Below are 23,956 nucleotides of genomic sequence, written 5' to 3'. Positions count from 1 at the left end.
TTTCTTCACAGGTACATGAACTTGTTTTTTCTATAATTGAATTTTAGATCAAGAACTTCCGAAAAAGTTATACTTAGCTTTCTTTTTCAGAAAAGTTTGAAAATAATATTGTCATCCGTAATCGGACAAAAAATCAATATCACGAGTAGGAATTTATTAACAATATTTCTCTCCGGTATTTTCTCTTTCCCAAACGTCTCTCTCTTTTCGATCTTTATAGTTTATTCTCGCAACGCTGGGTCTCTCTTCCGCATAGAGCGTATATATGTATGTATCCCGATACCTGTGTAGCGTTGTCGTTAGCGATGGACTCCGACGATCATCGATACAGGTAAATTGTGTTAATTAACTTATAACTTCAATTTCATAGTTAAAATTTTACATGTGTAATTTCATCGTCTGAGTTTACTGTTTTGTTATGGTTTCAAATGAATTGAATTGCATTTTAGGCATATTTCTGTTTGTTTCCCATTCTATTAGAGCAATATAATATTTGTTCGGAAAAAGGATAATTGATTTTGTATTTAGAACGAAAAAGAGGGTTATATCTAATCTTATCACGCCATCTCAACAAAAGGAGGGAATTGATTGATTTAAACTCGAATTTGATAGTGATAGTCGCTTTAGCGGTAGCATTGGAATTCGGATGTTCTGAACACACATTCTATTTGAACACCAAATGTCACTTGTTAGTGCCAGAATATACTAAAATCATTAGCATTGGACTTGCTCTTATAAGTTTGTATTATTACATTATGTTCCTGATCACGCCATTTATTACACTACTTTAGGTCAGGCACTTGAAACTTAATACACGTGTAGATGGTTACTTGTGTTTGCTCAAGTAGGAAGCTGGTTGGCTATGTAATAAAAGAGGACGGAAGAAAGAAGCAATCTATGCAAGACACAGACTGTAATGAACTAGATAACAGAATTGCCAATCCGGACTTTCAAGTAGCTGGAACTCCAATTCCTCTAAGAGGTTTACTCAACACATAATCGATAACCCTAATCTTCTCTGTTTTTCCTCCTTATCTCTATCCCTTCATTCTGCATTTTCTTTTCTGCCCTTGTGTCTCACGTGCCTTCTCCTGTGCGCTTTGGGCCCTTCTAGTAAGAGTTATTAATGATTTGGGCTTCTGTGTGGGCCTCTCTTGACTATTGCATAGACACACATTCTTTATTTCCGTTATATGTTGAATGGAAATGGAGATGCTTGTTTGCTTTTTCACATCTATTATATGTGAGTATGTGTAACACCCCCATCTTAATTAAGACGAGAGGTTACCTACAATTCCAAAACCTGCAAACAGAGCACTAAATATATTCCGAATGATATTAAACAAGTCTGATAATTCCTAAAATGATATAAATCCTCCAAAATAATATAATCCGAATAATGCGAATAAATAGAATCTCTAAACAATAAAATCCGAATAAATGCTAGAAGTCCATAAAGTCCTAAACAATGAAAAGAATGGGCTGCTCTCCATCACACAGTCCCGAATCCCCCTAAGTACCTGCCAGAAGAAGAATACGACATGAGCCAAATGCCCAGTACGGATTGGAAGCATTTACAAAACAAGAAACATTTAAAATAGTTTGACAATAATATAAACCAGTTATTTTAAAATAACAGGCTGAAGCAAAAAGGGGTTAGGATATTTCATACCGAGATCATATCAGAACATATACAGATACACACATCATAGGGTACCTAATGTGCGCAACAAATCGGATAACGTGTACGGCATATACAACGTCACCGTCAAATCACAAATCATATCAAAACTGAACTGGGTGCACCCACGTATCCTGAACATATAATCAAAAATGGCCAAAGCTCCTCCCAAGAGCTAACAGAAGGATACGCCGTGACCAATCACACTGTCACGGAAGTGTCATGTCAATGGTGCCGCAAAGACATGGCTGTAGTACCCCCACAGCTGGGATACTCGGTATACCCTATATCTCTCTAAGGGTTCAAAACAAAATAGTTTTCACAACTTATATCACATGGTACATATATTTTCAAATAAACTGAACAAATCACAATTTTGTAAAATCCTTGAAAACCGCATAACAAATATTTGAATGCCTCAAAACAGATTTTTAAAATATTTTTCGGATATCAAAACAGTCAAATGAATAGCACAAAGCAAATTTAGCAAATCGGACGGATCAAAAGAGGACAAATCATAATCATTTAATATCGAAAGGAGTAGCGCTGAATAAAAGGAATAGAATCCGTACCTCGAAAATAGCTAATCGAACACTCACGAAATTCCGCAAATAATTCGCTAAACTCCTGGCTCCGAACCTAAATATAAGATTATAATTTATTATCTTACACACATCAACTCGTAAATACATTAATCCTGAATAAGTGTGTTTATTAAATGTTTTAACTCCCGTAATTGATTACGCCCACAACCAGACGCATGATATTACATAATCATAAAACTCAAAACTAGTCAGTACATCTCGTTAACTAAACCCAGGCTCCACTACAATCCAAGAATCATGTGCGCACTAATTAGATTACTGAACTTCTTTTACGCTTAAATCTATTACCCATTATTCGACCAAAACATGCATGACCACTTCATATTACTAACTTATCATCATATTAATTACAACACTAAAACGAATGAAAGGGGTTCATACCTCCGCTGGTCGCGTTCCTCTTCTCTCTATACGTTTTCTTTTCTAACTACGCGGCTCCGTTCTCTTCCTTTCTCCTTTACTCTGCGGCTACGCTCTTGCTTTATTTCTTAGGGTTTTGCAACTGATTTTAATCCAAGAAGTACGACCCACTTATATAGATTTTAAAATATTAACAAACTCCTAATTAAATAATTAATCTAATGATAAATTCTTTTTCTAATCTGCTTACAATTTCTATTCTAATTAGATTCTTATATATCACCAAATTCTATTATAACATATTTTATATTATTATTATAAGCTTAAATCACTACAAATTACTAAACTAATATTATTATTAATTAACTACGGATATCACATATATACCCCCTTAAAAAGGATTCCGTCCCCGGAATCTAACGAAACTAAAACTCGTACCTGAATCGAATAAATGCGGATATCTCTCACGAATAGAATCCTCTAATTCCCAAGTAGCCTCTCGCTCCGAATGATTCTTCCACAAAACTTTGACAAACAAAATATTTTTCTTCCTCATTACTCGCTCCTCTCGATCTAAAATAGCTTCCGCTTCTTCTTCACAAGAAAGATCCTCCCTAATCTTATGTAACGGATACTGAACCACATGGAACGGATGATACTTGTAGCCCTTCAGGACAGACACGTGAAACACATTATGCACATGAGATAACTGCGGTGGCAAAGCAACTCTATATGCAACCTCACCCACTCTCTCTATAACACCAAAAGGACCCACATATCTCGGACTAAGCTTCCCCTTCATACCAAAACGCTTAACACCCTTACAAGGAGACACCTTCAAGAACACATGATCACCGGGTTCAAATCCACCAAACTTTCTCTTCTGATCTGCATAAATCTTTTGACGTGATTGAGCCTTCTGTAAATTTTCTCTAGCCTGCTCCACCTTCTCATTTGTCACTCTAACCAACTCTGGCCCTTCAATATCTCTCTCTCCAACCTCATCCCAACAAGTCGGTGCCCTACACTTCCTACCATACAAAGCCTCAAATGGTGGCATGCCAATACTTGCGTGCCAGCTGTTATTATATGCAAACTCAACAAGATACAAATACTTATCCCAATCGCCTGTCCACTCCAAGGCACAAGCTCTCAACATGTCCTCCAATGTCTGAATCGTCCTCTCTGACTGTCCATCTGTCTGCGGATGAAAGGCCGTACTAAAGTTAAGTTTTGTTCCCCAAGCTCGCTGAAATCCCTTCCAAAAGTGTGATGTGAACCTCGTATCTCTGTCAGAAACTATAGACACAGGCATACCATGAAGTCTAACAATATCCCTCTGAAAAATCTCCGCTAACTCATGAACAGGAGTAGTCTCTCGAATAGGCAAGAAATGAGCAGATTTAGTAAGTCTATCAACTACAACCCATATGACATCATTCTTTCTAAAAGTCCTTGGTAAACCAGTCACAAAATCCATGGTTATGTTTTCCCACTTCCAAATCGGAATATCTAACTGTTGTAACAATCCACTAGGCCTCTGATGTTCTATCTTCACCTGCTGACATGTAAGACACTTCCACACAAACTCCGCTATATCTCGCTTCATTCCATTCCACCAAAAATGTGTCTTCAAATCCCTATACATCTTAGTAGAACCCGGATGAATAGAAAATGAAGAACTATGAGCCTCAGTCAAAATCGCCTCACGAATTGTCGAATCTGAAGGAACACAAAGTTTACTACCCAACCATATCACACCCTCATCATCAACACGAAAATCGGTTCGCTTCCCATTCGCCAGCTCCAATCTAATAGCATCCAACTCCGAATCATTCTTTTGAGCATCCTTAATCTTCAAAATAAGATTAGGTTCCACCTTTAAGCTTGCTACACTGCCATCTGACCCTCTAACATACAACTCCACATCCAAGCGCTCTAAGTCTGAAATAAGGTGCGGCTGAGTAACAAGAGATGCCACACTCCCGAAGTTCTTCCTACTAAGAGCATCCGCCACCACATTAGCTTTCCCTGGATGGTACTGAATCTTAGCATCATAATCCTTAAGAAGTTCAAGCCACCTCCTCTGCCTCATGTTCAACTCCTTCTGCGTAAAAATGTACTTAAGACTCTTGTGATCAGTGAAGATATCACAAGTCTCTCCATATAGATAATGTCTCCAAATCTTCAATGCAAATACCACTGCTGCTAACTCCAAGTCATGGGTCGGATAATTCACCTCATAGGGCTTAAGCTGTCTAGAGGCGTAAGAAATCACCTTCCCATGCTGCATAAGAACACACCCCAAACCTCTCTTAGAAGCATCACTGTAAACCTGATATCCCCCACTGCCTGATGGTAAAACAAGAATAGGAGCTGATACCAACCTCTTCTTTAGCTCTTGGAAACTCTTCTCACGATCATCATTCCACTCGAACTTAGCACCTTTCCTCATTAGTTGAGTCATTGGCAACGCTATGGACGAAAACCCCTCAACATACCGCCTGTAATAGCCTGCCAAACCCAAGAAACTCCTCACCTCTGTAACGTTGCTAGGTCTCGGCCAATTAGTGATAGCCTCGACTTTCGCAGGATCCAACTCAATTCCCTTACCAGACACAATATGCCCCAGAAATGCAACCTGCTCCAACCAAAACTCACACTTTGAAAATTTGGCAAACAATTTCTTCTCCCTCAAAATACCCAACACAACGCGCAAATGCTCCTCATGCTCCTCCTTACTCCTAGAGTATATCAAGATATCATCAATGAAGACCACAACAAACTTATCAAGGTAATCATGGAAGATCCGGTTCATCAAGTCCATAAACACGGCTGGTGCATTCGTCAACCCGAAAGACATCACAAGAAACTCATAGTGACCATATCGAGTGCGAAAAGCTGTCTTAGGAATATCCTCATCTCTTACCCGCAACTGGTGGTAGCCCGATCTCAAATCAATCTTTGAAAAGTATTTCGCCCCTTGCAACTGATCGAACAAATCGTCAATACGTGGCAACGGATACCTGTTCCTGATAGTCACCTTATTCAACTCCCTGTAGTCAATACACAATCTCATAGACCCATCCTTCTTCTTCACAAACAATACCGGAGCACCCCACGGAGACACACTAGGCCTGATAAATCCCCTATCCAACAACTCTTGCAACTGCTCTTTCAACTCATGCAACTCTAGTGGTGCCATCCTGTACGGCGTCTTAGAAATAGGCTCTGCACCTGGAACAAGTTCAATACTAAACTCCACTTCTCGATGCGGTGGCAAACCTGGTAACTCATCGGGAAATACATCTGCATATTCACTCACAACTGCATAATCCTCTATGCGAGACTCAACCTTGGATGTATCCTTTACAAAAGCAAGATAACCATCACAACCCTTAGACATGAGCTTCTTCGCCTTTAGAGCTGAAATCAACTTAACCTCCCTTTTTGGTTGAGACCCCTGATATACATACTCTGGCTTATTCACATCCCCAAAGATAACCCGTTTCTCCTCACAATTAATCGTCGCCCTATACTCACTCAACCAATCCATACCCAAAATAATGTCAAAGTCATGCATCATCATCGGAAGCAAGTCGACCTTATAATTTCTATCCCCCACAACTATCAAACACTCTCGGTACACATCAGATATAATAACAGAAGTCCCCATAGGGGTAGCAATAGACATATGCGGAGATAATAATGAAGGTAAAACACCAAGATAACGAACATATGATAGGGATACCACAGAATGAGTCGAACCAGTATCAAATAACACATAAGCATCACGTGTACCCACAGAAACCGTTCCAGAAACAGTATCTGGATTAGTTGCTGCTTGAGAAGAAGTCAATGCGAAGACTCTGCCTGTAGGATTCTGCTGATTCTGCTGATTCGGCTGACCTCCACTGCCACTACCTCCATCACCATTATTACGTGGACAGTCCTTTAACCTATGATCCATCGAACCACACGAGAAACATGCCCCAGTCTGTTTATAACAAGCTCTGCCCGGATGGTGTCTACCACATGTAGCACAAGGAGCCACCGGAATCATATTGGGGTTACCCCCATACACTGGATAACGTCCTTGTCCTTGTCCTTGTCCCCTTTGACGATTCTGCCACTGTCTAGGCTGCTGCTGAAACTGCTGAGTCTGCCCCTGCTGAGCCTGCCCCTGACCACTATACTGATTCTGTCTCTGACCATGAGCTGTATGACCTCCCCTATTCTGGTTCTGTCCACGCCACTGTCCATACCGACTGTTCTGACCACCATACCCCTGTCTACCCTGTGCTGTGACTAGCTGATCATCTCTACCCCTCTTACGGCCACTGTCAGATCTGTTAGTCCGGAAGTCTATACGCTCCTTCTCAACATCCTTGGCTGCATCAGCCACCTCTGCTACATTCTGAAATCTGGAAGAAATGATAGACATCCTAAGAGAAGACTTCAACCCCCATTTAAATTTCTCTGCCTGCTGTGCTGCAGTCCCTGCAGAAGTCCCAGCAAATCCTGCCAACCTGATAAATCTCGCAAGATACTCAGTGATACTCTCATCATACTTCTGCTCAATAGAATTAAACTCTCTCATATAACCATCCTTCTCTGCCTTTGAGAAGTACTGCTCATAAAACAAATCTGTAAACCCCTGCCAAGTCAATGCCTCAACAAATGCATCACCCCTGATAGTCTTCACTCCTCTCCACCACCTCTGAGCATCCCCCTCTAACTTATACACAGCCAACCTCACCTTTGTAGCATCATCACATCCCAATGCATCAAAAATCTTCTCAAGATGAACAATCCAATTTTCAGCATCAATAGGCTGTGGTGCTGAATGAAAAGAATCTGGTTTCTGCTTAACAAACCTATCGAACCAAGCTAGTGCATCAGGCTGATTTTGTTGCTCCTCATTATTTCCTGGGTTTCCCTGATTTTGCCCAGCTTGTTGAAGAGCCTGAGTCACTGCTTGAGCTATCAACTGAGCTAACTCAGCTGCACCAATGTTAACGTTACCGCGCCTAGGATTCTCACGTCTAGGAGGCATCTACAATATAAGAAACGAAGCTAATAAGAAAACGAGATTGGATAAGTAATTAGTACGAGCAGATGTCAAATGAATTGCGCAGATGAAGTGAGCAGTTGAAATGAATTTAAACAGAATACCCATCCTAACGTCTACCCATTCTCACAGGTCAACCTAAATAGGTTTTCTACAGGAAAGAACCTGAGCTCTGATGCCAACTTTGTAACACCCCCATCTTAATTAAGACGAGAGGTTACCTACAATTCCAAAACCTGCAAACAGAGCACTAAATATATTCCGAATGATATTAAACAAGTCTGATAATTCCTAAAATGATATAAATCCTCCAAAATAATATAATCCGAATAATGCGAATAAATAGAATCTCTAAACAATAAAATCCGAATAAATGCTAGAAGTCCATAAAGTCCTAAACAATGAAAAGAATGGGCTGCTCTCCATCACACAGTCTCGAATCCCCCTAAGTGCCTGCCAGAAGAAGAATACGGCATGAGCCAAATGCCCAGTACGGATTGGAAGCATTTACAAAACAAGAAACATTTAAAATAGTTTGACAATAATATAAACCAGTTATTTTAAAATAACAGGCTGAAGCAAAAAGGGGTTAGGATATTTCATACCGAGATCATATCAGAACATATACAGATACACACATCATAGGGTACCTAATGTGCGCAACAAATCGGATAACGTGTACGGCATATACAACGTCACCGTCAAATCACAAATCATATCAAAACTGAACTGGGTGCACCCACGTATCCTGAACATATAATCAAAAATGGCCAAAGCTCCTCCCAAGAGCTAACAGAAGGATACGCCGTGACCAATCACACTGTCACGGAAGTGTCATGTCAATGGTGCCGCAAAGACATGGCTGTAGTACCCCCACAGCTGGGAAACTCGGTATACCCTATATCTCTCTAAGGGTTCAAAACAAAATAGTTTTCACAACTTATATCACATGGTACATATATTTTCAAATAAACTGAACAAATCACAATTTTGTAAAATCCTTGAAAACCGCATAACAAATATTTGAATGCCTCAAAACAGATTTTTAAAATATTTTTCGGATATCAAAACAGTCAAATGAATAGCACAAAGCAAATTTAGCAAATCGGACGGATCAAAAGAGGACAAATCATAATCATTTAATATCGAAAGGAGTAGCGCTGAATAAAAGGAATAGAATCCGTACCTCGAAAATAGCTAATCGAACACTCACGAAATTCCGCAAATAATTCGCTAAACTCCTGGCTCCGAACCTAAATATAAGATTATAATTTATTATCTTACACACATCAACTCGTAAATACATTAATCCTGAATAAGTGTGTTTATTAAATGTTTTAACTCCCGTAATTGATTACGCCCACAACCAGACGCATGATATTACATAATCATAAAACTCAAAACTAGTCAGTACATCTCGTTAACTAAACCCAGGCTCCACTACAATCCAAGAATCATGTGCGCACTAATTAGATTACTGAACTTCTTTTACGCTTAAATCTATTACCCATTATTCGACCAAAACATGCATGACCACTTCATATTACTAACTTATCATCATATTAATTACAACACTAAAACGAATGAAAGGGGTTCATACCTCCGCTGGTCGCGTTCCTCTTCTCTCTATACGTTTTCTTTTCTAACTACGCGGCTCCGTTCTCTTCCTTTCTCCTTTACTCTGCGGCTACGCTCTTGCTTTATTTCTTAGGGTTTTGCAACTGATTTTAATCCAAGAAGTACGACCCACTTATATAGATTTTAAAATATTAACAAACTCCTAATTAAATAATTAATCTAATGATAAATTCTTTTTCTAATCTGCTTACAATTTCTATTCTAATTAGATTCTTACATATCACCAAATTCTATTATAACATATTTTATATTATTATTATAAGCTTAAATTACTACAAATTACTAAACTAATATTATTATTAATTAACTACGGATATCACAGTATGTGACCAAATTTCATCTTTAGAAAGTTAGCAAACACAAGTGCCTAAAGAATTATTAAGCAGCCAGCAAAATCCATATAACAAGGAATTATACATGTATATAAAAAATGTTGTAATATGTTTTTCGTAAGAAATCCTGATTTGGTAGTATTGTACCTGGTCGAGAAATGGGTTTTATGGTTACGTAGTCACATAAGTTTTGGTACGTGGTCATTTTTTTTTAAAATTTAATGCAATTTTGCCCTGTTTCAATAGACTAGTTGTATTTAGGCTCTATATTTTGTAGTTATTTCCTAACTTTTCGTGTACTGAATTGTATATTATGATAAGACAAACTAACGGTTGCTCAGGAAAACAGAAATTCTTTCAAGTCGCGACCAAAATTCTACTTGCAACGGAAGCGAGTTTACAGTATTTTACTGCTGCTACGCAAGTTTTGCCAACAAAATTCAATCAATACGTGGTATACGTCTCTCCAAACATTTATATTCTGTTAATTTGATATGAGTACATGTCATGTACCAGCTTCAATTAATCTGGGTATCTGATTGTTAGCTTAGGTTTATTTTACCGGTTCTATTATGAGTTTTATTATTATATTATTTTGTAAGTGTTCAGGGCCAGGCTTCGCCTCTACACTTATATTCGCATGAAAAAAGGAGAATCTGTATGATGTTGACAAAGTACTCGTGAAAATTAATCTTGAGCTGTTAGTAAGTTCAGTGTTGTCCACCTCATGCATGCTTGTGTTTTCCTCTCTAGATTTTTGTTATGTCAGTTTAGGAATAGTCTTAATTATGTCTCATTGTTTGTGATTTCTTTGCTTATATGAGTCGTTAAGGTGATGAATGGATCATGTGATTCCAAATCGATTAAATGGGAATGGAAATGAGATTTTAATACTTCTATGTATTAAAATTTCATTCCCATTGACCAGGTTCTATACCCATGATTGCAACAGGCACCTAAGTCTAGCTTCTATGCCTAAATCCTAATCTGTGACATAACAAACAAAGAGTGATATATTTGAGAGTATGCCTACTTTGGAGTATTTGTCCCACGACCTTCGCTTAATTTTCTTGCTTGAATTCTGCAACTGTCAAACTCCTCTCGCGAGGAACCAGATTGCTTTTAAAGATATAAGCTTCTGCCGTCATTTTTGATATAGTCCACTTCGGAGTTTATGGAAATCTAACAACTTTAATTAACTTTTTCCAAATGATAATCCTAATGACGATAGATTAAGCCCCCCTGTATTAGCATAATATTTAGACTAAATGATACAAATCAGGTTTAGTACAAGGGACTATTATCATAATATTTCACTCTCTGTGTTCTTCTTCCCATTAATAAGTAATATAGCTATCAATTAGTAACTAAAGCCAGAGGCCAGAATATTTGTAACATATATTACGATGCAATCAATATTAAAAGAAAAAAGATCTGGTGTAATCCTGCATTGAAATATTCCCAGGTTTTGATAATTAATTAGAATCATCAAATTGTTTTTGTTCATGTAATTAGTTATAAACATGATGGAGGTGACCTCTAACTAACTAACTAACTAACTAACTATATATATATATATATATATATATATATATAGAGAGAGAGAGAGAGAGAGAGAGGGAGAGAGGGAGAGAGGGAGAGAAAGGGAGAGGTTGTTTTGTTCTAGAGCAATATATATTTTGCACAATATTTCACACAAGTTGTTAATGGTTGGATTATTTTGATCCTGATGGCTAACATATAACTGATTTGTTTTAAGAACTTAGACCCTATAAAGTACCACAAAATTTAAGTGTATTATGTGGTTGAGATTCTATGATATATTTAATGATATAATTATGAATGATAATGTGTGAATTATTGCCTAAAATAGTGAAAGATAAGGTGTGATTGTTAATTTACAATAGTTAAAAATAATGTGTGATTTAATTATGGAAGAAAAGGTTTGATTTTATATAAATGCCAGATTAGATCATAACCATAAATTTCATATTAATGCTTTGCAAAATAATACATTTCATAATTTTTTGTGTGCAGGACGTGTATGGTCTCTAAGGTCTCCGGTGAAACAGTGGTCTTCTTAGAATGTTCTTATATATATACATACACACACACATATATATATGTATGTATATGTTATTATAGAACTTTTCTTATATATATATATATAGGGTGTGGTTCATTGAGGAACCAATTTGCATGAGTAACCTAGGAACTATAACGTAAGCCATCCACGTGTTAATCATCCAACTCACTGTGCACATAGCAGTTATCTGCAACATGTACAAATGATTTTCAATTACAAAAAACTAATATACAGCACATGATTTACAGTATCCTGCACGTATCTTTATTTATTAATTAATAAATTTAGTTTTACTTAAAAAAAGTTACAAACAAATTATATCACACAAAAAATTATTAAATATAAAATATGAATTACAGAATATGAGAAACAAATTACAGAACACTTACATAAATAAAATACAGAACACATTGGACTTTTTAAAAATGGAAATAAATAATATTATATAAAAGAATGAATTACAGAACAGGAAAAATAAATTACAAAACATGAGAAAAAAGATTAAAAAACATGTACACTAATAAATTACAGAACATGTACACTAATAAATTACAGAACATGAAAAAAAATTACATAACCGGTTAAATATATTAAAATTTAATACTCAAACATAAAATTTTAAACCTTAATTATTAGGTGTCATATTAAATCGTTAATTTGAACAAAAAATAATATACAGGACAAAATAATATACAGGACAAAAAATGAACAAAAAACTATGATAGAAAACAATACCAAAGCAAAAAAATACTGAACACAAAAATAATTGTAAAAATTTAATATTGAGCAGAAATATTTAAACACATAATAATAAATCAGAACATAAAATTATCTAATAAAAATATATTAAAACCAAAAACTAACACGTGAAAAACCAAGGTTACATACTTACATGTAGATGTAACTGCTTTGTTTATCCAAAAAAAACGTAACTGCTTTCCACTTTATCACGTGCATATTGGTTGTCTTTATTCATACGGTTTTAGTTCCTAAGTTACTAGTTATGGAGTTCCTCACTGAGAAGCACCCTATATATATATATATATATATATATATATATATATATATATATAAATATAATACACACATTATACAATGATTATGATATAAACGATTAAATTGATGCAAGATATAACTCAAGAAAAAACAATTTATGAACTGAAATATTAATTAAAAATGATAAAAATAGAGTGATTTAAATATAGAAGTAGCACCACCCCATGAATCCAAACATCGGAGAAGGACTATGTATTCCAACCATAACATGAAAAGACTCGATCATAATTTTCCAATGTAGAGACTTAGTATAATACTTTCGGATTATATGACTCACGAAGAACTAAAGGCCTTGTATACAAGACTTAATGTAATAACGTGCTGGAATAAGATCCTTAAACAATTGGGTTTGTTCCAAATCTCTTGACTAATTAGATAATAGATACCTAGTCCCACTCGTAAAACAAATAGGTAAATACACAAAGATTCCTATGCCAAATATAATTAAACTATTAACTAAAAGAAACAAAACAAATATTTATTTTCAATCTTTACAATATTGGTTTAGTGAAAATATTTTATTTTGAATCTGTTTGACATTTTACATATTTTAAATTATAGTAACATTTGTTGACTATTTGTCTTTTCAGTAATGTTTCCAACCGTTATAATGCAAGAATCTTACTCCGACTACATCTTATAATTTTACTCTTTTAATTTTATTAAAGCCTCCAAGTGTAAAAAAAAAATTTAGGCAGAAAAATGTTTTTTTCCCATAAAATTCTTCCCCCCCATTTGGAAAAGTTTGTTGTTTTAGTCACTAATGCTATGTGCTTAATTTGTTTTGGGAAATAAATTTGGCACTAATATTTTCTCTAATTTTTTTGCTGGACAGAACCAGCTAGAATGACATTGGAAATGTAGCAACAAAAATATATATGATAAAGAACTTGTATGGAAAGAATCTAAATTGAATAGGTGGTCGTGTCTTATTTAATGACAGTAAATGCAAACTAAAATTAGAAAATACATTTTATTATATTAAATATAATAAAATTTAATGTATTCACCAAAGAAAGATTTTAGTTTAGAATATTGTATGGATTTAGGAAATCATTAATAATTTTAGTATCTTTATTGATATTTAAATAATATAGTCGGATAACATTTAGTGGTCTTACATTTAAGTTAATTTAAAATTTATTTTCTATATAAGTATTGTCATCATCAACGTATCAAAATATTATGACAAAATTCACATGGTAACTTGAAAAGTTCTTCTTCCTAGGTGGAGAGATAGTGGTTGGGAAACCGTTGATGTAGTCTCAAATTTTGGCAATTAGTCTATCGAAGTTCATTTGTTCATTATATATATTCATCTTTTTAATTCTTGTGATACATTTATTGCATTTGTTTCAATACTCATTTTCAAATTTTTTTCCTTTTTATCTTTAAAATTTGTTGTGAATTGTGCAAAACTAATGATGACTCACATGAATTGATAAGAAGAATAGATATAATGAACATATGAACTTCGATAGACTAATTGCCAAAATTTAGGACTACATCAACGGTTTCCCAACCACTATCTCCACGTAGGAAGAAGACTTAACCTTTTAACTCACCATGTGAATTTTGTATATTTTCAACATTGATGATGACAATACTTAATGTAGAAATTAAAATATAAATTAACTTAAATGTAAGACAACTACTGCTTCCATCCCACTCATTTCTATACATTTTTTTTCACTGCTTGACACACACTTTAATGCTCCTATAAAGTATAATTTTGTAACTTTTTTTTAAGGTTTTTTTTCTAGAATAAAAATAAGTTATAGAACTATACTTTACAAGAGCATTAAAGTATGTGCCGCTTCCCCGTCCCCCAATGTATACAATTCAAGGGGAATGAGGGAGTAAATATTTTCGACAATATTATTTAAATATCAATAAAGATAATAAAATTATTAATGGTTTACTAAATACCCACAATATCCTAAACTAAAATCTTTCTTTGGAGAATACATTAAATTCTGTTATATTTAATATAATAAAGTATTTTCTAATTTTAGTTTGCATTTACCGTCATTAAATAAGACACAACCACCTATTCAATTTAGATTCTTTCTATACAAAATCTTTATTATATATATTCTTGTTGCTACAATTCCAATGTCATTCTAGCTGGTTCCGTGTTTTTCTTTTTGAATCCTCAGGTACGTAAAAAAAAATTCTCGGTTAATAACATCTTCTCTCTTTTGATTTACCCCCCACCCCCCCCCCCCCCCCCCCCCACCCACCCCAAATCAAGACTGGCTTGTTTCAGTTTTCTCCTTTATTCGCGTGTCTGCTTTTGCAGGTCCTGGTGAATTGAGTTTTTTCTGTAGCAAATGGCTTTTAAGAATGAAGGGGATGTCGAAAAGATGTGAGTACACTCCTTTCCTTTGTGGATTTTTTTTTTGTTTCATGTTCACTTGGGAAATTGAGTTATATGCTTGTATTTGTTGATTTTGTTGATTTTTCTCAATTTGAGTGTTTCAGGCTTGACCTTTACATTTACAATCATATGAAGGAAATTAATTTGCAGGATGTTGCTGAAATATTTGCAAAAGAAGCAAATATTGAAACATCACAATGTAAGTGGTTCAATGGTAAAGATATGTTTAACTGTTCCTTTCATTAACTTTAGTGAACAAATGTTATGTGAAGAAATTATTTGTGTAGGTTTAGACTTGAATTCTTAGTTTTCGTTATCATTACATATGACAAGTAATCTGTAATGCCTTTGTATTTGTTGTTATTTCACTTTTTGTATGAGTTATTGGGTCGTATGTCTTGTAAAAAGCAAACTAATCTAAGCAAGCTAATCTGTTAGCAGAACAAAACGTACAAATGTGTATCTCACAAAAAAAATGATTTCTGATGTTTTCATGAGTAATCTTATTAGAGAGTAAACCTAATTTGTGCAACTATATGGTGAGATAGTATATAATTGTATGAACCACTCTTGCAAATAAATTTATGCGTTCAAAAATTTAATTTATAGATGTTATCTCTAAAGAAAGTAAATTAAATATATGTTGTGTTGTTTTAGTTCTTACACATCATTTATTTTTTTGCAATATACAATTTTAATTAACGTCATTAATTGAAAAAAGATCGGTGTTGCAGCTTGCCTAGTCGTTGGTACAATCATACTTTCAATCGATTATCCTATGTTGACTAAGGTTTCTCATGGAATTGTAGTATTTGAATTGTTTTTTTATTTTTAAAAAATTTGTTTATTTTGAAGCGAAGAGAAATAGGAAGGAAAGAAGATTCCCCCCCCCCCCCCCCCGTCTTTTATTGTTTCAGCTCTTTTTGCTTCCCATCTCTTATGAAGTTGTCAGATGATTTTATATAAATGTTTTCATATCTGTTCTAGTGGTGGAGATTGAAGTGAACCTGATGAGACGAGGGTGGCTATTATTCTGGCTGACATTGTGTTCAAGACTGTTGAATAAAGCTGGAGTGAATGCACAGTCTTCTGGACAGGTTTTACTTCTTGAACTGTGAATCTTTTTTACTCTTTCCTTGTTATATAGTGCATATTTGTTATTTTGAGAATCTTTGACAAATGCCAACCTGGAAATTCCCGACTGTAAACAAAGAAATCAATGTAGTATTTATTAATATTTAATCAATCAAGTCTTTAAAAAAATTTGGGGGTTACATGACTTGTTAAGAATATAAGAACCTAATATAATAACATGATCGACTTAGGCCCGCAATCTATGGGCTTATTCTTAAATGATGATGAACTCCACGTCCCACATATTGAACATACAAAAAAATTACATTAAATTTTCTACAGTAAAAATTAATATACTTTGTAGGAGGTTTTCTTTTACTTTCATTCCTCATCACAGCAGTGGTTTCTAGTGTTAATCTAAAATAATTTGATGTGTTACATATTCAAAATTATAGTACCAATTGGTGACTATTACTCATTTCAGTAAAACTTATATTGAGAGTTCTGTTCCAACCATTTTAATGCAAGAATCTCACTTTGGTTTTATCTGTTATTCAAATGGATTCCAAACATATAGAATTTTACAAAGAAAGAACTTGTGTTTTTAGTGATTAATTCTGAACACTTAATTGCTATATGAATAATAATTTTGGTTCTAATATTTTTACATTCTTTCCTCTAAATATTCTCACTCCTGATATTTAATACATTGTCATTTTTTTTTTGTTGCATGTATCTCTTTAAAGTGTTGTGAATTGTGTCAAACCAACTGATGTAACAATTTATGTAATGAAAAGATAAACTTGAGTAGACTAATAGCAAAATTTTGACTACTTCGATTTCCAACTGCAGTCTAACCCAAAAGGAAGAAATAGTTTTTAAGCCTGTCATGAGAATTTCGTCAGCTTCTTTCAGAATGACAACACTTATATCGAAAATAAAAATAAGCAAGTTTAAAAAGTTAGAGAATTAAATGTTTTCCGTTAATATTCCTGATAAATAGATTTTCTTAACACCCACGATTGCCTAAACTCAAATCTTTCTTTCAAGAATACAATAAAATTCCTGATAATGAATATAGTAAAATGTATATTTTAATTATACTATGTCTTGGCCATCATTCCTTGATGCAACATTTCCAATATCATTTTTAGATGTTTTTGTGTTTTTCTCTTCGAGTATTGAGTTACATGGTAGGAAATATATGTGAGAAAATTAGTTTCTTTTTTCTATTGGCTTGTGTTATTCTCCTGGTGTGTCTGCTTGGTTAAATGTTTTTTTTTTGTTGTAGCAAATGGCTTTTGGAAAAGAATGGGACAAAGAAAGAGAACTGGCTATGAAGAATGAAGGGGATGCACAAAAGATGTGAGTTACGCTCCTATGTGGATTTTCTGATTTTATGCTGATTTGGTAATTTGGTTATAGATGTGTTGGTCAAAGTATGTTGTTAACTCAATTTGGTTTTTCAGGCTTGAGCTTTACATTTACGATCACATGAAGAAAAAGAACTTACTTGATGTTGCTAGTAGATTTGCGAAAGAAGCAAATGTTGAGACATCACAATGTAAGTGGTTTTATGGTCAAGATATGTTTGATTGTTCTTTTATTGGCTTTTAGTGAAGAAATTATTGTGTAGTTTTAGACTTGGTTTCATTGTTATCAATTCATTGGACAAGTAATTTTTGGTCTGTTGGTATTTATTGTTAATTCATTTTTTTATGATTTTTATACCAGGTTCTGATTTCTTGCATAAAGTGAACATTATGTTGGCAAAATAAATTTTTAGAAGTTTTATTGATGATATTTTCACAGAGTAATCATGTTAGAGACTCGACCTAATTTGTATAAATTTATAGCGAGATGTTATATTATTGTGTGGACCACTTCTGCAATTATAATTATTCTTTTAAGGGTATGATTTATATATCTTTTCTATTGAAGTCAGTAGATTAAATTTATTTTGGTATAGTCTTATTTCTGACTTAAAGACCGTTTTATAATGTACAAGCAAGCGGAAGGCCTGTAAATTAATATAATAATATAATTTATGTGTAATAGCACAAGTCTATTACAATTGAGGGATGACAATGGGTCGGATCCGGTTGGGTTTTTTGAGATCCAGACCAGATCCATTATATTTCGATTCGGGTCGGGTATGGGTCCGCATATCTAAAATGAATATCTAAATCCGATCCGTCGGGTTTTTTCGGGTTCGGGTTAAATTCGAATACTTAAAAAAATAAAATTAAATAAAAAATAAATATTATATATCTATAAAAAATCTGATGATTGATTTTATTTTTTTTTAATTTAGAAATATAAAAAAGGGCTTCCCAGGTTACATTTAGTACAATAAGCACGTGAAACATGTTAATTTAATTGTATACAATCATTCAACTTATCGTTTATATTTTTATTATTAATGCACAATAATTAAGAAAAATTAAATATTGACGAAATGGATGTAAATTATGTATTGCACATATAAAATGAAGTAAAATATTAATATACATACCTAATACTTAATAGTATTTCAATATATATACTTTACATTTAACATATATATATATATATATATATATATATATAATATTTTTTATCGGGTTTCGCGTTTCGATTCGGGTCTCGGTTCGGAAAAGCTGAGATTTAGATCCAAATTTTTTCGGGTCTAAAAATAAGATCCAGATCCAAAAAGATCAGGTTCGGGTAGATCCAATCGGATCGTATAAAACTGCCATCTCTAAATACAATTAAAAAAAAAATACTCACTACAGTCATTTGTTAAGTCCAACTTATATTTAAGTCATTATATATTGTACATATTAAAGAAACTCATGTCCATAATAATTAAACCATGTTTAATATTCCTAGTGGTTGTTTGGTTGACACCCAGACATGTAGGATTTAGGAAGTTGAAATTCGTAGTAAGTGATATTTGAATAAGTTGTTTGGTTGGGAGGAACTTTAAATTCCGATAAATCATAGAAAATTACTCACCAAGGCACCCCCCCCCCCCCCCCCCCCCCCCCCCCGGCCGCGCACCAACCGGACAAATAGTTAATTATTGGTATAGAAGTTAAAACTATTAAAACCGGTTTGACCAGGAGTATAAATATTTAATTCTATTATGTGATCCAAAATAATTTGTAGGATGTAACTTCATTATTATATGTTGAAATCATCAAATCCCCCCAATTTAATTATTTCGCTCAAATGACTACTATTGACAATAGACAGCAAAAGATCCCTGGTCTGGCTTTAATAGTATGATAGAGATATAGATGTGTTCAATCCTGTGTATGAAGTTTATTTTGAAACAAGTTAGATTTAAGGATAGTTGTGTCTTCAAAGTTTAAGCATTATAATCCAACTCCACTCCCTACTTCTGACTGGAATATATTGATTATTGAGCACATGTGGCTTAGTTTAGATCTACCTAATGTTTGATATCTTTTTTCTCTTTTCTATAGTAAATTTTGTTTTAGAATGTTTTTACTTTTTTTCTCTATAATTAAGGTCCTCACTCACATTTAATCAACTTTGAGTTGACTTGAAATAGTTCGTAGCAGTATCAGATCTTATCAGTGACCTAAAAATTGCTAAAATATTAAGAGAGAGTATTATGGCTCATATTGCAATGTTAAGTGATTTATCGAATGAAACTAGATCAATAGTGCAGCCATTTGTTTATTTTATTTTTTGAATTTGATGTGTTTTTTTTAAGTGAAGAGAAATAGAATGAAAAGAAGACCCCCCCCACCCCCCCCCCCCCCCCCCCCCCCCCCAAACTTTCATACGTTTTTATTATTTCAACTTTCTTTCCCATCTCCTATGAAGTCATTGGATGATCATACATAAATATTTATAATCTGCTTTAGTGGGGGAGACCGATGAGAATTTGCTCTTGGAATGGTGGGAGTTCTTCTGTCCTGCATTCTGCTCTGGAGCCAGAGTAAATGCTCAGTCTTCTGGACAGGTCTTATTTCGTGAACTGTGAATATCTTTTGTTACTTCCTTGTCACATACTCCCTCTGTTTTTGTTATATGACGCTTTGACTTTTGGCATACACTTTTAAGTGTTTTGACCGGGTAGTTAAAAATATTATTTTCAAAATTTCCTTTTTCTGAATAAATATATGTAGTCAAAATTTTAATTCACAAAAAAATCAACTAAATAATAAATTTTTTTATCCGGTCAACCCACCTAAAGATGTGTGCCACAAGACAAAGCGTTGTATAAAAAAATTGAGGGAGTAGTGTTTATCTGAGATTTAATTGCATAAATACTCAGTCATTAATTGAAAATTCTCAGGCAATGGCATCATGGGAAAATCAAGGTGCAGGGAGTACCCGACAAACTTCAATGGTTAATCTACAACCGGATATGCTGGCAGAATTCTCAACGACGGGAGGTAATACTTGTATTCTTCTGATAATCTCTGATAGTATTATAGGGATGTTTTTTACAACCAGCATTTCTTTGTTACAATATGAAGCTTACAAAAGAATTCAACTCCCAGGAGAAGTTTTTTAGTAGAGGTGGTTATTGTTTTTGTTTAAGACATCTGTGTGCTTCTTTTCATTTTATTCTCTGTAAAGCAAATTTCATTAAGATCAGGGACTCTATAGGGTTGTGAGTCGTGACTCAGGACACTGACATGTTAGTCATGCTTCCTAATATGTACCAGGCAAAAATTAGTCTCCTTTGGTTCCTTTACCCAAAATAACTCTCAAGTTTTCAGTTCAGTATTATAGCGATTCTTGGATAGGCTTATTTATACTTTTTTACTTGCTTATTTGGTAGTTTTTTTTAGTATCAGTTAACATGATGAGTGACGAATATATTGTATAGTTCCTTCCCTGTATCTAAAATTTTTATATTTAATAGATCAATAGTTCTTGTCCTCAAATCAATAGATCATGTACTCAATAGCCTGTAATTGATCTCTATCTTTCTCATGGTTTTATTTTGACTCCAGATGTTCTATCTAAACATATTATGTTTATATTTGAATGATTGAGAATCAGCTCGCAAATTATTTTTCGGCAGAACATACTAACAGATTGTCTGCTTGTAATTAGTGTACTTTCCAGGTGAGGATAATGGGAGCAGCCAAATGCCATCGAGAGGGAGGGTAGATTCAGATGTAAGTGGCCTTCATATCTTAGCATCTCTAGCAAGTTTCTTCTGCAGTTGTATATTGTTTCACTGATTTAGAACCGGAGTTTTAATTTCCTTATATCTTGCCAGGGACTCAATCATGTTTTATCGAGGACTCATGCACCAGCTATTTATCTCTTGCTGATGGCGCTTTATGTAGTCAGGACTGAGCCATGATGACATGATCTATCGAAATATGTACTAGTCAAAATTTGGGTTTTGTTGCATTTTCTTCTTTATCCTTTTATGACTTCTGTGACCTTAGTTTTGTTACTTATATCTATTCTGATGGATACAAGTTCTCAGTCCTGATGACATGATCTATCGAAATATGTACTGGTCAAAATTTGGGTTTTGTTGCATTTTCTTCTTTATCCTTTTATGACTTCTGTGACCTTAGTTTTGTTACTTATATCTATTCTGATGGATATAAGTTCTCAGTCCTGATGACATGATCTATCGAAATATGTACTAGTCAAAATTTGGGTTTTGTTGCATTTTCTTCTTTATCCTTTTATGACTTCTGTGACCTTAGTTTTGTTACTTATATCTATTTTGATGGATATAAGTTCTCAGTCCTGATGACATGATCTATCGAAATATGTATTAGTCAAAATTTGGGTTTTGTTGCATTTTCTTCTTTATCCTTTTATGACTTCTGTGACCTTAGTTTTGTTACTTATTTCTATTCTGATGGATATAAGATCTTGCGACATGGATCACCCAGATTTTACAATTTCTTATATGACTTGTTTCATGATAGTCTTCTGATGTACGATGTACCAAGTTATCGACGGACTCTCATTTCTTTTGTATATCTCCCTCGTATCCGCGTTGCCTGTGGTAATCAGCAAGTATTGGTTGAAACGACAGAAGAAATTTGAGTTGTTGACTATAAATTATACTTACAAACCATCATCTATCACCGTGTATATAATATGTCTACTATAAATAAAATTTATACATATAACTTGCGTGGAGTTAAACTTTGATCCGTGACACATGCATATCAATCATATTCAGAAAAAAATGAAAACCCAATTTGTTATCATCAGTAGATGATGTAATTTCAACTGATTACGGCTCTTGATCCTATCTATTTCTTTACATTTTCATTTTTCGAGTATTTTCATCCAATTCTTTACATTTCAAAACATGGATCAACTCTTTTTTTTTCCACACAACTTTTACTTCATTATCTTTCTTTTATACTTTAAAAATCAATGAGTTTTATCATTTCACCCACTTTTTTTTCCCTATTTTATACACATTTATTAACCTCGGCGTCCAACCCATTTGATAAGAAATGGGAAAGACGCAGGGCGTATATTTTTAAATAATTGACAATTTAAATTTTGATAAATTTTGACGCACATTTTTAAACATATTATGGAATAACTAAAATTGTTGGTTCTAAAAAATTAGAGTTAACTACACAATGTGTACCTAAACTATCTGCTTTGTGCATAACGTGTACCTCAACTATCAATTCAACATATTGTGTACCTGAACTAAATGATTTGAAGCAATGTGTGTACTAGAGCATAACGTCCGTGATCTCCGTTAAAATAGTACTCGGACATTTCATGTTTTCTCATCTGGGTGGCCCCTGGACAACACGTTTATAAATTTGCATAGACTATGCTAACCAGAGTACCAGACCATAGTTACTCATATTCATAGTCTCATACTCATTCATGTATATTGTTTATTGTTTATTATACATATACTATTTCTGGTGTTAAAATTTGTTAATCTTATAATAAATTAATAAACAACTTTTAGAATCAATTTTACATTAAAATTTTATTTAATTTTATATTTCCCTAATGATGAAAAATAATATTAATTATTTGGTTGAAAATTTAATTAGTTCATATATTTTAAAAATAATCAAATTTAAAAAATAATTCTTATAACCCTTTATACACTTTAATTATTGTTTAATATTCTTAACTTAGATTTATATACATATGCAATTAACTAAAAAAATGTTATAATTCTGAATCTCATTTATTATCTCGTATTGTTTAAGACGTCTAACACACATAAAATTTATAAATGGTAATAATATAAATAATTATTATTTAAATTATGAAGAAAATCTTAAACTAAAAAATTACTATTAAGAATTAAAAAAGGCCATTAAAAATTACATAAAAGCTATTGTATTTTAACAGACTCAACTATTAAGAATTTGTTCAAACATGTTAAATAAAAAATTTATTGAACACACTTATGAACAATATATCAATTTAAACACGTTTATTAGTTATTTAAAATATTATTTTTATTACTACTCTCTCCGTCCCCTAAGTTATATACATTGGGGAATGATGATGCGGCACGAACTTTAATACTCTTCTAAAATATAGTTCTTTAACTTATTTTTAAGAATTTTCTTTTTTAAATAAAAGTTTGAATGTTATATTTTTATTCAGAAAAAGAAAATTTTAAAAATAAGTTATAGAATTATATTTAATAAGGGTATTGAAGTGCGTGTCGAGCATAT

At 33.5% G+C, this 23,956-nt stretch overlaps 1 protein-coding gene and 1 long non-coding RNA gene across 9 annotated transcripts; one reads left to right on the top strand and one right to left on the bottom strand.

Annotated features, from left to right (window-relative positions):
- Positions 1 to 107: 107 nt before the first annotated feature.
- On the top strand, positions 108 to 21,959 carry LOC108209248 (uncharacterized). Of its 8 annotated transcripts, none has more exons than XM_017380052.2 (12): positions 108 to 331; positions 10,037 to 10,141; positions 11,725 to 11,743; positions 15,132 to 15,197; positions 15,314 to 15,408; positions 16,197 to 16,306; positions 17,575 to 17,648; positions 17,753 to 17,847; positions 20,162 to 20,259; positions 20,596 to 20,695; positions 21,366 to 21,430; positions 21,535 to 21,959. In XM_017380052.2, exons 4-12 carry the CDS (start codon positions 15,163 to 15,165, stop codon positions 21,619 to 21,621), a joined length of 759 nt encoding a protein of 252 aa, XP_017235541.1. In that variant the 5' UTR covers positions 108 to 331; positions 10,037 to 10,141; positions 11,725 to 11,743; positions 15,132 to 15,162; the 3' UTR covers positions 21,622 to 21,959. The 8 variants fall into 8 exon arrangements, with proteins under 8 accessions (XP_017235541.1, XP_063944336.1, XP_063944339.1 ...); XM_064088266.1 differs by having other exon boundaries at positions 11,725 to 14,988; XM_064088269.1 differs by lacking the exon at positions 11,725 to 11,743 and adding an exon at positions 792 to 982 and having other exon boundaries at positions 10,029 to 10,141.
- Positions 1,370 to 2,322, bottom strand: LOC135150842 (uncharacterized). Its single transcript, XR_010289244.1, has 2 exons — positions 2,254 to 2,322; positions 1,370 to 1,520 (listed from the first exon to the last, which is right to left on the bottom strand). It is a non-coding gene; the product is annotated as an uncharacterized LOC135150842 (long non-coding RNA).
- Positions 21,960 to 23,956: the final 1,997 nt, after the last annotated feature.

This window comes from Daucus carota, chromosome 2 (assembly GCF_001625215.2).
Source record: "Daucus carota subsp. sativus chromosome 2, DH1 v3.0, whole genome shotgun sequence".
NCBI lineage: Eukaryota > Viridiplantae > Streptophyta > Magnoliopsida > Apiales > Apiaceae > Daucus > Daucus carota.
Note: the sequence above shows the minus strand (reverse complement) of the source record. Positions and strands in the feature narration are given on the sequence as shown.

Bases quoted from the DNA above. Each gene is read 5' to 3' on its own strand.
- LOC108209248 (XM_017380055.2), top strand. From the start codon at position 15,163: ATGGCTTTTAAGAATGAAGGGGATGTCGAAAAGAT. The intron at 17,848-20,161 runs GTAAGTGGTTTT...AATCTGCTTTAG, and splicing joins AAATGTTGAGACATCACAAT to TGGGGGAGACCGATGAGAAT. The intron at 21,431-21,534 runs GTAAGTGGCCTT...ATATCTTGCCAG, and splicing joins GAGGGAGGGTAGATTCAGAT to GGACTCAATCATGTTTTATC.